Raw genomic sequence first — 13,585 nt, 5'->3', positions numbered from 1 at the left:
GACGCCCCTCACCCCGCCCCCTCCCCGCCGCACGTGCCCGCGGCGGGCGGGCCGCGCACCTCACTTCCGGCCGCCCGCCGGAGGAGGGAGGGAGGGGTCGGGTGGAACGGGGAGGGAGGGGCGGCCGGCGCATGCGCGGTGGCGCCGCGCACCGGCGGGGCGGCTGCTGGCGGCGCTCGCGGGACCCCCCCCCCCCGCGCACCTCCCTCCCTCCCTCCCTCCCCGCCCGGTCCCGTCCCGGTCCCCGCGGGGGCGGGGCCGCCCGCCCCCTGCCGCAGCCGCCGGGCAGCGGCCGCTCCGCTCCGTGCCTGCCGGGGGCTCCCGGCGCCGCTCGCCATGAAGAAGTTCTCCCGCATGCCCAAAGCGGAGGGCGGCAGCGGCGGCGGAGGAGGAGGAGGAGGCGGTGGCGGCGGTGGAGGCTGCGGGGCGGCGGGCGGCGGCTCGGCGGGCGGCGGCGGAGGGGGCAGCGGGGCCGCCCTGGGGAAGGTGTTCGCCGTGGGGCGCTACCAGGTCACCGCCGAGGAGCTGCTGGCAGAGGGTAACGGCGGGGACACGGGGACGGGACCCCGGGGGGTGCCGTTTAGGGGTTGGGGTGGTGGAAGCGTGTGGAGGGCGTTTGGCAGCCCCGAAAGAGACAAAATGATCATGATAATTAAGAATTAATAATCAATAGTGAATAATCAACCCCTCGCCGGTAGGTTTTCAGCAGGGTCAGGCATCAGCTGGCAGCGCCAGCAGCTCGTGGCTGCTCCCAAGCAGGGTCTGGGGGGGTGGCAGCCCCCTGAGCCCCCCACCCAGCTCGCCTGCACGGCCGCCGGCCTGGCCGTGGGTCCTGACACGCTGCCGGTGGCTGTAGGTGCTGCTGGCACCACGGCTCGTGTCCCAGGGCAGCAGGCTCCAGGCCGGTCCCAGGCGCTGGGGAGGTGCTGGGCTCCGCAGCCCCGCTGCCCCGGGTGCTGGGGATGGTGCTGGCGGTGTCCCCAGGATGAGGTTTTAACAACTGCGTGCTGGTAGCGTGAGTGTTGGAAGTAGAAGATGTGGTGGCGGGAGGTAGGTTATTGCTGCCGTCCTGAGAAAGTTTTAGTACGGCGGAGTTGGTGTCTAACACTTAAACTAAGTACAGTGTTCTGCACCTGACTTATCAATGTGAGGTTAGGGCATTGCCTCCCGTGGCCGTGGTTGCCCCAAAAGACAAGAGGAGTCCTTCCTGGGAGCTGCTTTGGAGTCACCGCAGCCTCACAGAAAGTGCTTCCTCTGCACAGGGCTGCTTGCAGCGCAGAGGCTTCTTAAAAAGAAAAAAAAAAAAAAAAAAAAAAGGAAATGAGGTCCTGAACAAATTGAGGAGGCACACACACAGAAACCAGAAAAATAGCACAGTGCTTTGTTTGGTTCACTGTCTCATTAAAACTTTTCTCGTGAAACGCTGTTTGGAGTTGTAGATTCCTATTTTTTTATTCCTATAGATTGCAGCGACAAATTCATAGCCCTTAACAGGCACGAGGGCAGGGGGAGGATGTGTTTAAGTAGTTGAGTGTTGTGCAAATTTGCGTTCTTTCTTAATAGACAGAAATAGCAAGTTTTTTTACAGCTTTCATGTGATGCCTTAAGTGCAGATGACTAGGACTAGAAGTGATAAGAGTCGGGACAGCGTAAATCTGTTGCATCTAGAGAAAAGTCTTCAAAGCCAACGCCAGAGCTATTTGGCAGTAGGGAGGACCCTATAAAGCTTTAGAAGAGAACGAAACAACAGGTGGCCTACTGACAAGGTTAAGGAAGCAGGGCAGAAGCGAGGGAGCTGCTGCATCCCATGTGGTGGCCGGGGAGGGGCTGGGTTAGGTTAACTGCGTGTGTGTGGAGCACGGGTGCGCCTCCTGAGGAGGTGCCCGTGACAAAGCTCTGGTCCGGCTCTGCTGCTCCCAACCTGTCACAAGAGCTGGTGGATGGAGAAGTTTCCTTGTGTCTAGGAATTACTTCCTGACAGGCTGGTTTTCCCTCGATGGGGTAACAATTAATAGTAAGTGCTCGTTTGTTAGTGGTGTTGTACGGGTAATATTAACATCTAGTATTAAGAATTAACACTCCTTATAAATTCTCTGCTTTATAATCCCCCCGCCTTGAGGGGAGGGAGCAATGACTTTTTTTTTTCCTAATCCCTGTGCATATAAAGTGTTGGTTTTATTCTGCTGAAACCCAGTTTTACTGAGCTGCTTAGCCTTGCCAGGTAGCTCCAGTTATTCAGTGCTGATGAAATACCATTTACAAGTTACTTTAAGAGGCTCAGAGTGGAGTTTTAGGTCGTGTAACAAGAAGCTGGTAATAAGTTAATGAACGTAACCAACTTAACAACTAGCCTGTTTCAGAAACAGATGGATAAGGCTCGGTTAGCAGTGGTATGGCATAGACAGGCTTTTTTACTAGCTGTTAGGACTAATAGCATATGCCTGTCAGGTTCAAAGTGTTCCCCCCCCCCTTCTAAACTTTACATCTGAATTGTCTTAGAAAGCTAGGTCTTGGCTTTGCAAGTGCCGAAGGCTTCCTATAACTAGAGCAAGTTGCAGCAGCGATGCCAAAAGGCTCAAGTCATAACTACATCCATTGTTAGGCTGCACTAATGAATCTTTGGTAGATTTCCTGTGTTGATACGGATGCTGCCCTTGAAACACTTCTCTAGCCTTTGACAGTATCGTTTTTATTGCAGTGCTTAAAGGCCAAGCTACATCACGTTATAACATAATGCTTTTGCATATATAATGGACGTAGTACTATCTAAAGCAGCTGTAAACTTGGGTAGTAAAGTAGGTATAAAGGTTGAAGTGCTGCAGTTAGAAGGCTCTTAAATTGTTTTTTCTGTGTTAAACAAAGCTGGTTTTTGATGGGTTCTTATCTTTCATAACCCGAGGCTCGGTGTGTTGTTGGATGGGGGTGTTTGTTTCTGAGGTTTGTTATTCAGAGATGAGGAAAAACAATACATTTGGGTTAAGCTTTGATGGACGAAATGAGTTGCTATCTATCCATTTCAAAGGGTGAGACAGAAGCAGCGAGGGGACGGTGGGACTGTGAAGAACGAAGGATCCAGGCAGAGTGAAGGCCTTCTTTATATCTGTTTTGTTGTACGAGGGTTTGTGCAGTGAAGCAGAAGTTTGGAAAATTAAATCTGACACAAATATGGTGAAGTCTGTCTCTCTGAAGTTACGGATGATGTCCTGGGGACACTAAAGTTAGTTGTGGTAGCTCTAATACTGAAAAAGGCTTTCTAGCTCAGTAATTGCAGCAGACTGGACGTGAAAATTATGAAATGTCCTTTTAAATCCATCTTAAAAAACAAATGCAAAATAGTGTATGTTGTGAAGAGTGAAAAGGAAAGTAACAGCAAGCAATAAGCTGCTGGGCAGCCGAACTTGGCCACAACTGTGCTTGCACTCCCATTCTTCAAAGGGAAAGGGGAGAAAATACGATGGAAAGGGCTCAAGGGTTGAGATAAGGACAGGGAGATCACTCAGCAATTACTGTCACAGCCAAAACAGACTCAGCATAGGGAGATGAATGTAATTTACTGCCGGTTACTAGCAGTAGGAGGACTAAAAGCAAACTAAAAACACCTTCTCCCATCCGCTGTCTTCCACCTCCTCCCCCCGAGCCGCGCAGGGGAAGGGGGGCTCTGTGTTCAGTCCTCCGTCGTTGTTCCTCTCCGCCGCTCCCTCACGGTCCCTCTCTGCCCCTGCTCCCCGTGGGGTCCCTCCCAAACTGAGCCTGGGGGGCTGCCCACAGGAACTGCTTCAGGAACTGCTCCCACACAGCTCCGTACCACAGGGTCCACCCCCCAGGAGCAAACTGCTCCAGCACGGGCCCCCCCCAGACCCCCTGCTCCACCAGGGGCCTCTCCACAGGCCTCAGGGGAACTTCTGCTCCATGCCTGGAGCTCCTCTGCGCTGGCCTTGGTGTCAGCAGGGCAGCTTCTCTCGCGTTTCCCACCCCTCTGTCCCAGCTGCTGTGGCACAGCAGTTTTATTTTTCCCCTTTATTCAATCTGCTCTCCCAGAGGCCCAGCCAGCGTCGCTCTGGCCAGCAGCGGGTCCCCTTTGGAGCCGGCTGGAGCTGGCTCTGCTCTGACATGAGGCAGCTGCTGGGCTCTGCTCACAGAAGGCACCCCCGTGGCCCCTCACCACCATCAAAACCTTGCTGTGTAAACCCCATACACTTGCCAAAGTGTTTTTAGTTTACGGAAGGAGGAGGAGAAGTTGTGGCTTTACACGAGGGTAAACCTACTTCACTGTTTGCATTGACTTAAACAGAAATTTATTATTGAACTGCATTAAACTAATTTTCCTGGAGACTGTAAGTGTTGGCATTGGAAGGTATTTTTAAACTACAGTTCAGTTCTGTTATTGTCTTGATATCTTGGTAGGTCTTAGAGGTGCTTACACTGAGTAAATAAAGCCTTTTTCAGGTTTGAGCTTGTCTTTGTCCGTCAGAGTTAGCAGGCAAAGGAAGGCATGGTAAGTGTGTGGAAATTCAGTATGTTGGTGTGTTTTACTGAGTGCAGATAAAGCAAGCAAAGTTACTTTTGGTGTTAAAAAATAAAAATTAAAAAAAAAGGAGGGGAAAGGGGGTCCATGGGGTAAAGAGGTGCCCAAGGCTGTACCTGTGATGTGCAATAGAGTCCAAACCTGTAGTCCTGAACAGTGCTGGCTGGCATAGTTTGAAAGCTCTTGTATTGGCATAGAAAGATGCTCGCCATCCTGCTTCCATTGCATTTCTTATCTAGAATGGATTAGTGCAATCATGAGATGTGTGATTTTTCTTAAAAGAAAAAAAAAAAGGAAGAAAAAAACAACAAAAAACCTTCTGTTTAGCTTTTTTTTCCTCTTTCTGTAGTATAGCTCATAAACTGTCATTTAGTGTCTCACGTGTCTTGAACTGGTATTTCAAGCACCACAGTTTCAATGTCTTTTTCAGGCTGGTGGTTCTCCTACTGTCCAGGACAATTAATAGCACGTGTGGACTCTTTCCGATTTCTTAATTAAGATATATTTAGCCCAACAGAGAAATGGGGCAATTTAATGTCAGGCAGTAGCCCGTTTTCCCTTTAGGCATGAAGCATTTGTCCCTTTGGAAGTATTCCACCAAAGCAGCAGGAACAGCCTCTCCTTGTTTGTTAAGCTAGAAGCCCTGCTAGAAGCAGAAATATTAGTGACTGAGGTAGAAGAAGGTAGGCAGTGGCACGTACAGCTGCTTCCACAGGTACCCAGGCTGGTGGGGAAGTGGTGGGCATCATTGTGGTGTTTGGGAAGAGCGGTAGGCTGCCCTCCAGCTCTTATATGCCTTGATCCTTTGGGCAGGAGAAGTTATATGTGCTGTATCAGCGCCCTTCTGCTGTAACTTTCTGTATTTCCTTTGCCTTACGATATGTGGGAAGAAGAGGAGAAGCAGTTACTCTGTTTTTTGTTTTTCTGGCTGATAAAACGGTGAGTGTGGAGCTGTATTTTTGTGCTTTCGGAGTGCCCGTGAGTGCTATCTCACAGGGAGCTTCTGTGTTTCTGAGTGACATTATATCTGGGACCAGACAGGCTGGGGAAAAAGTATCTCAAATGGGTAAGTGTTTGTATTACACAGAGTGTTTGCTTCAGTTATTTAATATGATGGTTAAAGCATTGATTTCTCTGAAGAGGCATCTCTATTTAGAGAGGACGAGTGAAAAGCTCAAGTATCCCTCCATGAAACTGGAAACTCATTCTCCTTTCTTATATAATCCTTCTCACGCTGCAATCTCCTGGAGTCATTACTGATAAACTCCTGAAGGAATGAGCGTGCAAGCTGAACCATCCTGTTTAAACTGAACATGTGGTCCTTGCAAGTACTTGATGGCATAGGTTATTTAGTTGGTCTTTTATTTTTATATAGTCCTGGCCAAGTCCTAAGACTTTTTTTTTTTTTTTTTTTTTTTTTACTGCAAATATCATTTATTGGAGTGTTTGTTTGTTTGTTTTTCCCAAATAGTTTGTCTAAGGAAGAAGGGGAATCTTGAGATTGGACTGGCATCGCAATGGTGGTGAAGTTTGAATTGCCTAATGCCCAGAGAGGAGGCATTCTAAGTTCTTCAAAATTGGTTCCCAAATTAGGATCGTCTTTAAAGTTTATCTGTCTTATGTGTATTAGCAATAGCACTTGAATTAGTAATCTGAATAGACAAACTTTCTAATGTGCCCTTTTGATTTTTTTCTCGCCCTTCTGTTTTGTTAAGCCCTATTTCACTTACCCTGATTTTTTAGGTTTTTATAGTAAGATGTTGGGCATGTGCAGTTCAGGAAGTTGCTGTAAATTCTTAAGTGTCCTGATGTACAGCAAGCACTGCCTTCACTCTTGGGAAGATTTGGCTTGTTTGTTCTTGTTTCTTCTGAAGAGGCAAACAGGAGAAGTGCCCTTGCAATGAATCTGTTAACTGGAGTGCTTGAAAGTGATTAAAAGCAGCGTGGACCAAATTCTTGACTCTGAGATCCTGATTCTGCAGCATGGAAGATGATTTGTGTGGCAGGTGTTGTGAAGGCAGCTGTGGCAGTGTCACTTCTCTCATGACTGTGTGACATGGCAATCTCATGTGCTGCAAGCTGAAACTGTAATTACTGGTTTTCTTCATTTGCTCAGTGTTTGTGTAGCTTGTGAATTGCCACTCCTTGCAGTAACTACTATTTTATTTTCCGTAGGAACCCAGTTCAGTTGTTCAGATACATTTCCAGACAGCCTTCCAGCTCATAATCTAACTTGTGGAGTTGGAGCTGGGATCGGTCACGTCGACTTTTCAGAGTATAATATCACTGAATCTATGTTCACACATCATCTTAAAGGTCATACCTGTTACTCATTCTGCCTCAAACACAGTTCTGCTTTGCTAATATTTGAGTAGCAGAAATGGTTTGTTTAAGTTCAGAAGGTATAAAGGGGGGAAAAAGCAGTATGAAGACTTGAAAGGGTCCGACTAATTTTTGCTGAGAGCATAGAAAAAAACATGTACAGAGCTCTGATACAGTCCCAGTAACAAGCATGGCTGCCGTATTTCCAGTGTAGCAGGTGGTGAGATGCTGAGTGAGGTTTTGATCTCTAATGAAAGATTGGGAAGCTGTGCTTTAGTGCTTGGTGGTTTTTTTTTCAGTCTTTTCAAGCCTACTGCAGGCAGATAACAATCTGAAACAAGAGCATTGTTTTGCCTTTTACAGTTTGTAGCTGTATTCTCTGTAGTAAGAGAGGCCAAACCAGGAATTAGTTTGGATGTTGGTTGTGATCCTTGTCTTGCATCGACGTGCAGGTAAAAATACTGTTTCACATAACATAGTGCACAAAGTAATGCTTTAACAAGCTTTGGTCGCACTGTCAGGTAGCTAGTGTACTGACTGAACTTGCTGGGTACTGCAGGAGAAGAGCCGTGCGTTCGCAGTGTTCAGCCCCTGCTGTGGCTTGTCTGCCCCCCAGAGCTGTCACATGCCTCTTGTACAGAGATGAAGAAATTCGCACAACTGGTTAAGAAATGTGTGTAGCCTGACAAAGGGATCTGTTGTGCAGCCCAGAGCCAGTTCAGCATTCACCAACACGTGGTCTAACACTCTTCTTGTTGTCAAGTTACTGCTCTTCGAATCCCTTAAGGATACTCATTCCAGCACTGTGCTGTATGTGGACATGCAGCGTTATGCCTGTACTGGCGGCAAATAATTGTTCCTTTTTCTTTTAGAAGGACGTTATCAGTTTAACTTCTGGGGGCCCAGAAGCAGTTAAATACTGAGCAAGTCCTTTGGAATCTGGTAGTTCTGAGCTCAGTTGTTGGGACAGCAGCCAAGAGTCAGATTGTCGTACAGGAAGAGCAACTTGGTTTGGAGCAGCATCGTGTTAATACGATGCACGGTCTCAAGCTGTCTTTCCTTTGCCAGACTTTGACAAGAGAGATCAAACGCATGTGCCTTCTAATTGCTTCTTACCCGGCGTATGTGTTTTGATAAAACATGTTAATGGTGCAGTAGTCATAATGGGGGGTGCACGTGCAGGTTTTGATTTTTGCTGTTTATCTCCTGCACACCCTTAAAGAGTGAAGCAGCATGCAGTAATAGAAGATACATTGGCTTTATCCATTAAAGACTTGGCCTGGCTTTAAAAGAATCTGAGCATGATCTTATTTTGGGTATGCATTTTTTGTTGATTCTCTGAAGGGTTTTTTTTGTTTTGTTTTAGATGTCAGTATTTTGTATGTCAACATAGAAAATGAAAGCTTTGCTAGCTAATAAAAGTAGAATTAGTTTCCAGATGGGTGTTAACCCCAAACTAGTGATTCTGGGAAGGGTATGTTTATTTCTGTCACAGGTTTTTGTCGCTGTAATATCAGAACAGTCAGTCATTAGCTAGAATGTTACCCATAGGGAGGTATTTGTACAGTTTTCCTGTGTGGAGAGCACAAGTAAATGCCAGAGATGGGACTTGGTCTCAGCCTAGCAGTTCAGTGGGTCTCCCTTTCCTTTAGCATGAAGAACGTGAACATGTTTTAATATATACAGATGTTAATGGTGTGGACTTTGATATCTTTCTGGCTGTAGATGTTTATTTGTTTTAGCTGTGAATGTGTGCAAACATAATGTCAGGTGAACGTCTTGTGCTCTGCTAAATTAATTACACTTTGGGCTGACAGGAACAAGGTTTGATAAAATCGTTTAGGTATTTCTTGTCTCTCGTTCTACAAGCATTGTTTTTAAGTCCTCGTTCTTGAAACTGTTTGATTTCTTAACCTTAGGCTATATTTATTTTCTTGTAGCTCTGTTCTGCCTCCATAATACTACAGGTAAGTAGGCTACCACAGCAGAAAGAGCTGCAGTTTGTGAGGAGTGCTAACTGACACTATGAATGCGTCGCACCTGCCAAAATACCAAGTGCAAGTGTGTCAGATTGCAGGTGGCTCCAGGAAACAAAATAGATTTTGCAATGGGGACTCACCAGGACGGTAGGCCCGGTCAGTCACCTCGTCTTAACTGGTTTGCTTAGGATGCTGTCTTTTTCCTCAGAAAATGCTGACATCTGTTTTGGAATGGAGGTTTCTTCTCAGGTGTTTTTATGGGTTTAGCTTAGAAGCTGTTAATGTAGTAGAAGAACAGCTGCTTCCTGAAATATTTGGAATACTTGCCCTTTTCCAGTACCGTAAGCTGGAAGTCTGAGGCTGTTTTCCATATCCCAGTGATATTAAACAGCAGTTTGCGTCCTCTCTAGCATGATTTTTTTTTCTGCAGTAGATGTGTATTTGTCCTGGATTTTCCTCTCTGGCCTAAGACGTTATGCAGTGAGATCCCTGTTCTCTTGAAGTGCTAGGTTCTGTTTTTTCTCATCATCATTGTCTAGCTGCTGACAAGGAAGGAGGATGAATTCCTCATCTGCTTTCCTGACTGTCTTGTGAATGGATTTCAGTCTCCCGAGTGTTTGTCTGCTGGTTACGAAGGTGGGAACCTTTCCCTTCATCTCCTCTGATGCTTCCCTTGCTCACAGTTCTCTAGGTCGGTTATTTTTTACTTCTAGATATGGCTGGAAAGCTAGCTGTTTTAGCCTTGATTCTTGTTCTGTCCACACTGCTACTCCTGATGCAAATGGTGAAAACACTGAAGAAATGATTATGTAGAATCTTGTGAGAGTCAAAACCTTCTGTCCTTTTTTTTGATCTGTCTCTTTCTGAGGTGTCAAAGCTGGTATTGATCTGAAGAACATCACATCCCCTTAGGGAAAGTCATCACCCTGCAGATGGGGAAACGAAAGAAGATGGAGAGACTTGCCCAGGGGTGAAAACAAGTCTGTACAAGAGCTGAGGGCAGGGTTTGGAACTTCCCAGCTCCGTGAGGGGTTCTTCCTCATTGCTTCTGTAACACGTTAATACACCTCGAGTGCCGTATACAGAATGATGAAGGCAACTGTGATGTTCTAGGACTTCAGGAGCTTTTATTCCAAATGATACAAATGTTGGTCTTCCTTCTAAACTTGCAGATTACTTTCTTTAATGGATGGATTTGTTCATGTGCTGCCTTGAAACTTTAATACACAAGCCCTGAAGAGATGCGTGCTTAGAGGATTGGTCTGATTCTTGGTTTAATTCTTGTACTTGACTCATTTTACCTTTTCTCGTTGTTTTTACTGGTTGTTTGGACTGTGATTTCTGTCTGTGAATCTTGTCTAACGAACCATTCTTGCAGCATTTTGCTGCATTTCACATAAGAAAGAATAGTTCCAGAAGTCAATGATAAATAAGGCAAGTTCATATGGTTTTGCAATTCCTTCAGGTTGAAAAACTGCATCTGACCTTATTTACAAAGACAGTTGCTAAACCACTTTAGTTTTTGCATAGTTACAAAAAGACTTGCATGACACTACATTAAATGTGTGTTTCTTTGGAGAGACAAGCTATGGACAGATGAAACTTGGATCTCGTCTTAATGTAACTGCTAAATGCACACAAGGTTGGCCTGTGCTATTTGAGTTTGGACAGAGCCAAGTGCTCATTTGGATGGCGGTGATGTAAACACAGGAGAAGGCCATTTCTTAGTGTTGTGGTTTTGAACTTTGTGTCTCACAGTAAAAAATAGATCATTAAAGAATATAAGGCACTGAGTTATCTCAGTGACGCAATTGTGTAGGGGCCTGACTTGATTGTAACTTGTATTGTGTGAGAAAAATACAACTGTGAATGACTTTCATCATGTCTGTGCTGGACATGGGACCTGTTCTGTGCATGATATGCAGAAAATCAAGCTTTCTTAGAAAAAAAAAAAATCTAATTTCATCCTCTGGAGCCCTGAGACCTGTTGTCCTCATATAGCTCAGTAGCTTAGTCTGTGTCTGTAGAAGAGACCTTCAGTTCAGTTTAGATGAGCTGTCGCTTGGCTTCATAAGAATTCATGACACAGCAGGGAGATCATTAATTTTTCTCTGAATGAGACATCCAGAGGTTCATTAAACCTCAGAAGGCAGAAGAATTTATATGATTATGGCAGTTGTAAAAACCAACAAACAAAACCCAAATAGCCATACAAAAGCTCAACAAAACAAAAACACTTGCGTTGCATCTGCTTTGGTGAAGGTCCATGAATCTTGGTTTAAACTTGCAGTATTACCTTCCCAAAAGCTTAGTGCTTTCTTCGGATGTGCCCGGGTTGTCTCCATCAGCCTGATTTACTCCCTTGTTTTCACTTATCATGCTGTTAAACTGACACTGGATTATAGAGCTGCATTTGTAAGAGGACATTACGTTGAAGGACATGTTTGGGTGTAGACAGTGGATTGGTCGTAGAGTTTCCATCTTTAGGAACTAACCCAAAGCATGCAAGCTTCCAGGCTGGGCTGTTTAATGAATAACTGCCTTGTTCAGAGTTAGTGCTGTTGACTGACTGTCCCTTGAAACACAGGAGGTAAATGAGAGATGTTAAAAGCTTTTGATGATTTTGTCTCTGGTGGTCAGAACTCAGCCATAGTAGCATAGACGGTTTAAAACGATGCAGCTGCTCCTACTATCTGGGAGTCTCAGTGCCTCTTCCTAAATCATCAAATGTCAAGGCGTGGGGTTGGGAAGTATTGTTGCAGAACGATCCCCAAGCATAAAAGTGGTGTAAAAGACTTCAGATAGCAGTGTCAATAACGAGATGTTTTGTACACAAATTAGGGTGTTCAAAGATATATAGCACGTACCGGATAGAGCTTGAAGAACTGCCTGCCCTGTGCAGGTGACAAGGAAAAGCATTACCCAAAGTACCTCGGAATTGCATTTCTTGGCATAAGCATCCCAAATCCCAGGCAGTGTGCTGTCAAGGAACTTTGTTGGTCCCCTGTCCTCATAATCCAAAGATGTCTGTGTCCACGGCCCTGGTGTGCTGAGAGCTGAAATGCATACTGCTATTGACAGGCAACCATAATACTGATAGATTTAAATATTTCTATCAGGTGTTCTTAATATTTCATCTGGTTAGTCTGTGCTTATGGATGAAGGACGGTCAATGAGTGCAGTGGTGGTTAGACTGAGATGTAAAATGGGTGCGAGGCTGTATGTAGACCCCTCCTAGCAGCAAGGAGGTCTGAATTTCCTTGTGCTGGTTTAGTGTACTTATGACACCATAGGAAAAAATAGTAAACCAGAGAGTCATATGACATCTGCCTTAGTCTGAGATGCTTGTAGCATCCTGAATTGCTTAGCTGATCTCTGCACAGCCTAGTGACTCCTTTATTTCTGTTGCAGCCAGCGGTGGCGCATGTCCATGTGCTGCAGATCTAGCTGTGCTGCTGCAGCCCTGCGCCTCGTGCTTCGCCTCATTTCTGTGGCACGATAGCTCTGTGGTGTTCAGGGGGTGAGCTGCTCACGTGTGGTTACAGGTCCGTTCTCTGACTTACTCTGCCCTGTTTTTTTCCGCTTGCATGTTAAAATCACAGTTGAAGTAGTGGTTTCAAGGAAAAAGGAAAGACGAGCTACGGACTGAACATGAGCTTGTTGGAGAAGGGTTTTTAATTAGGTGTTAAAACATGAGGTATGAAAACAGAACTTAGTTCCCAAAGAGTGAGGGTGGTTATGCACTAGATACGTAATGTATCCGTACCCACTAATTTAAGCATTTGCTATCTGTAGTTTACTCAAATGCTTGTTTATTATTTTGGAATTCAAATCAATTTAAACCAACACTTCTGTGCATTAAAAAAGCTTAGCAAATGACACTTGAAATCAATCTGTAAAATGAATGTAATTCATGGGTTCTATTGATCATAGCCGCAGTGTTGTAGAATGAGTAATTTCATTTTCCTGTCAACTCTATATTCACAGATATCTTCGTCCTGCTTTTCAGACTCGCTCAGCCTCCAGTTTAGAGTAACGAGAGATGGAGCTGAATTCAGTGAGCAAACCAAGTCAGGAGCAATGGGGGAAACACTTTCTGTGTGTGGAGGAGGCAGGGAGACAGGTGCTGTTCCAAGACATTTTTATAGTGGTAGCAGTTGCTAGTTATAGATTATTATTTAATCAATGTCTTGGAGACCTTCTGATGCCTTGTTGTGAGTAGTTGGACAGGAAGCACATCCTGCCCAAAGGCATCACCTTGGTTACATCTTGAGTAACAGGATATGTCTAGGCTGCTGAGGTTCGAGCGACTTGAGGTTTACTGGCACCGTGAAAGGGAATTGAATTAATTCTAATGGCCTAGATTACACAGTTAGCATAATCCCTTATATAAATGTTTAGTCAACAGTCTTGACCTTGAACAAATAAAACACAGTTCAGGTTATTTAATAGTGTTCTGTTGTGTGGGTTTATATTTGTTCTTTAAGCTTACTGCTTGGAAAGGGAAGCATCGATGATACCAGGTTTTATATCTTGAAGAAAAATCTTGCTCCTGCAAATGGCTGTCACTGGTGACAAGTGTTTCTTGGCTTCAGAAACTTGGATTGTGTTGCTTGAACTTCTATATTTTTTATTCCAGAGCTGGTTTACACCAGTTGGGGAGATTCTAAAAATGCAAACCTGATAGAAGATGCAATTATGAGTAATGCAGTGCACTGTGGATGAGAAATTCAACAGCAGTACTTGACAAAACTTTGTA

General features: G+C 45.2%; 1 protein-coding gene across 1 annotated transcript in view; it reads left to right on the top strand.

Annotated features, from left to right (window-relative positions):
* Positions 1-260: 260 nt before the first annotated feature.
* Positions 261-13,585, top strand: part of BMP2K (BMP2 inducible kinase) — a 63,965-nt gene continuing 50,640 nt past the window's right edge. The window contains exon 1 of the mRNA XM_082760148.1: positions 261-538. Within this exon, the coding sequence (XP_082616274.1) occupies positions 337-538 (202 nt within the window). The 5' untranslated portion in view covers positions 261-336. The remainder of the gene's footprint in view (positions 539-13,585) is intronic.

The sequence above is a fragment of the Aythya marila genome (assembly GCF_965140915.1).
Source record: "Aythya marila genome assembly, chromosome: 4".
NCBI lineage: Eukaryota > Metazoa > Chordata > Aves > Anseriformes > Anatidae > Aythya > Aythya marila.
The sequence above is the reverse complement of the archived record's forward strand: the minus strand, read 5'-3'. Positions and strand labels throughout refer to the sequence as shown.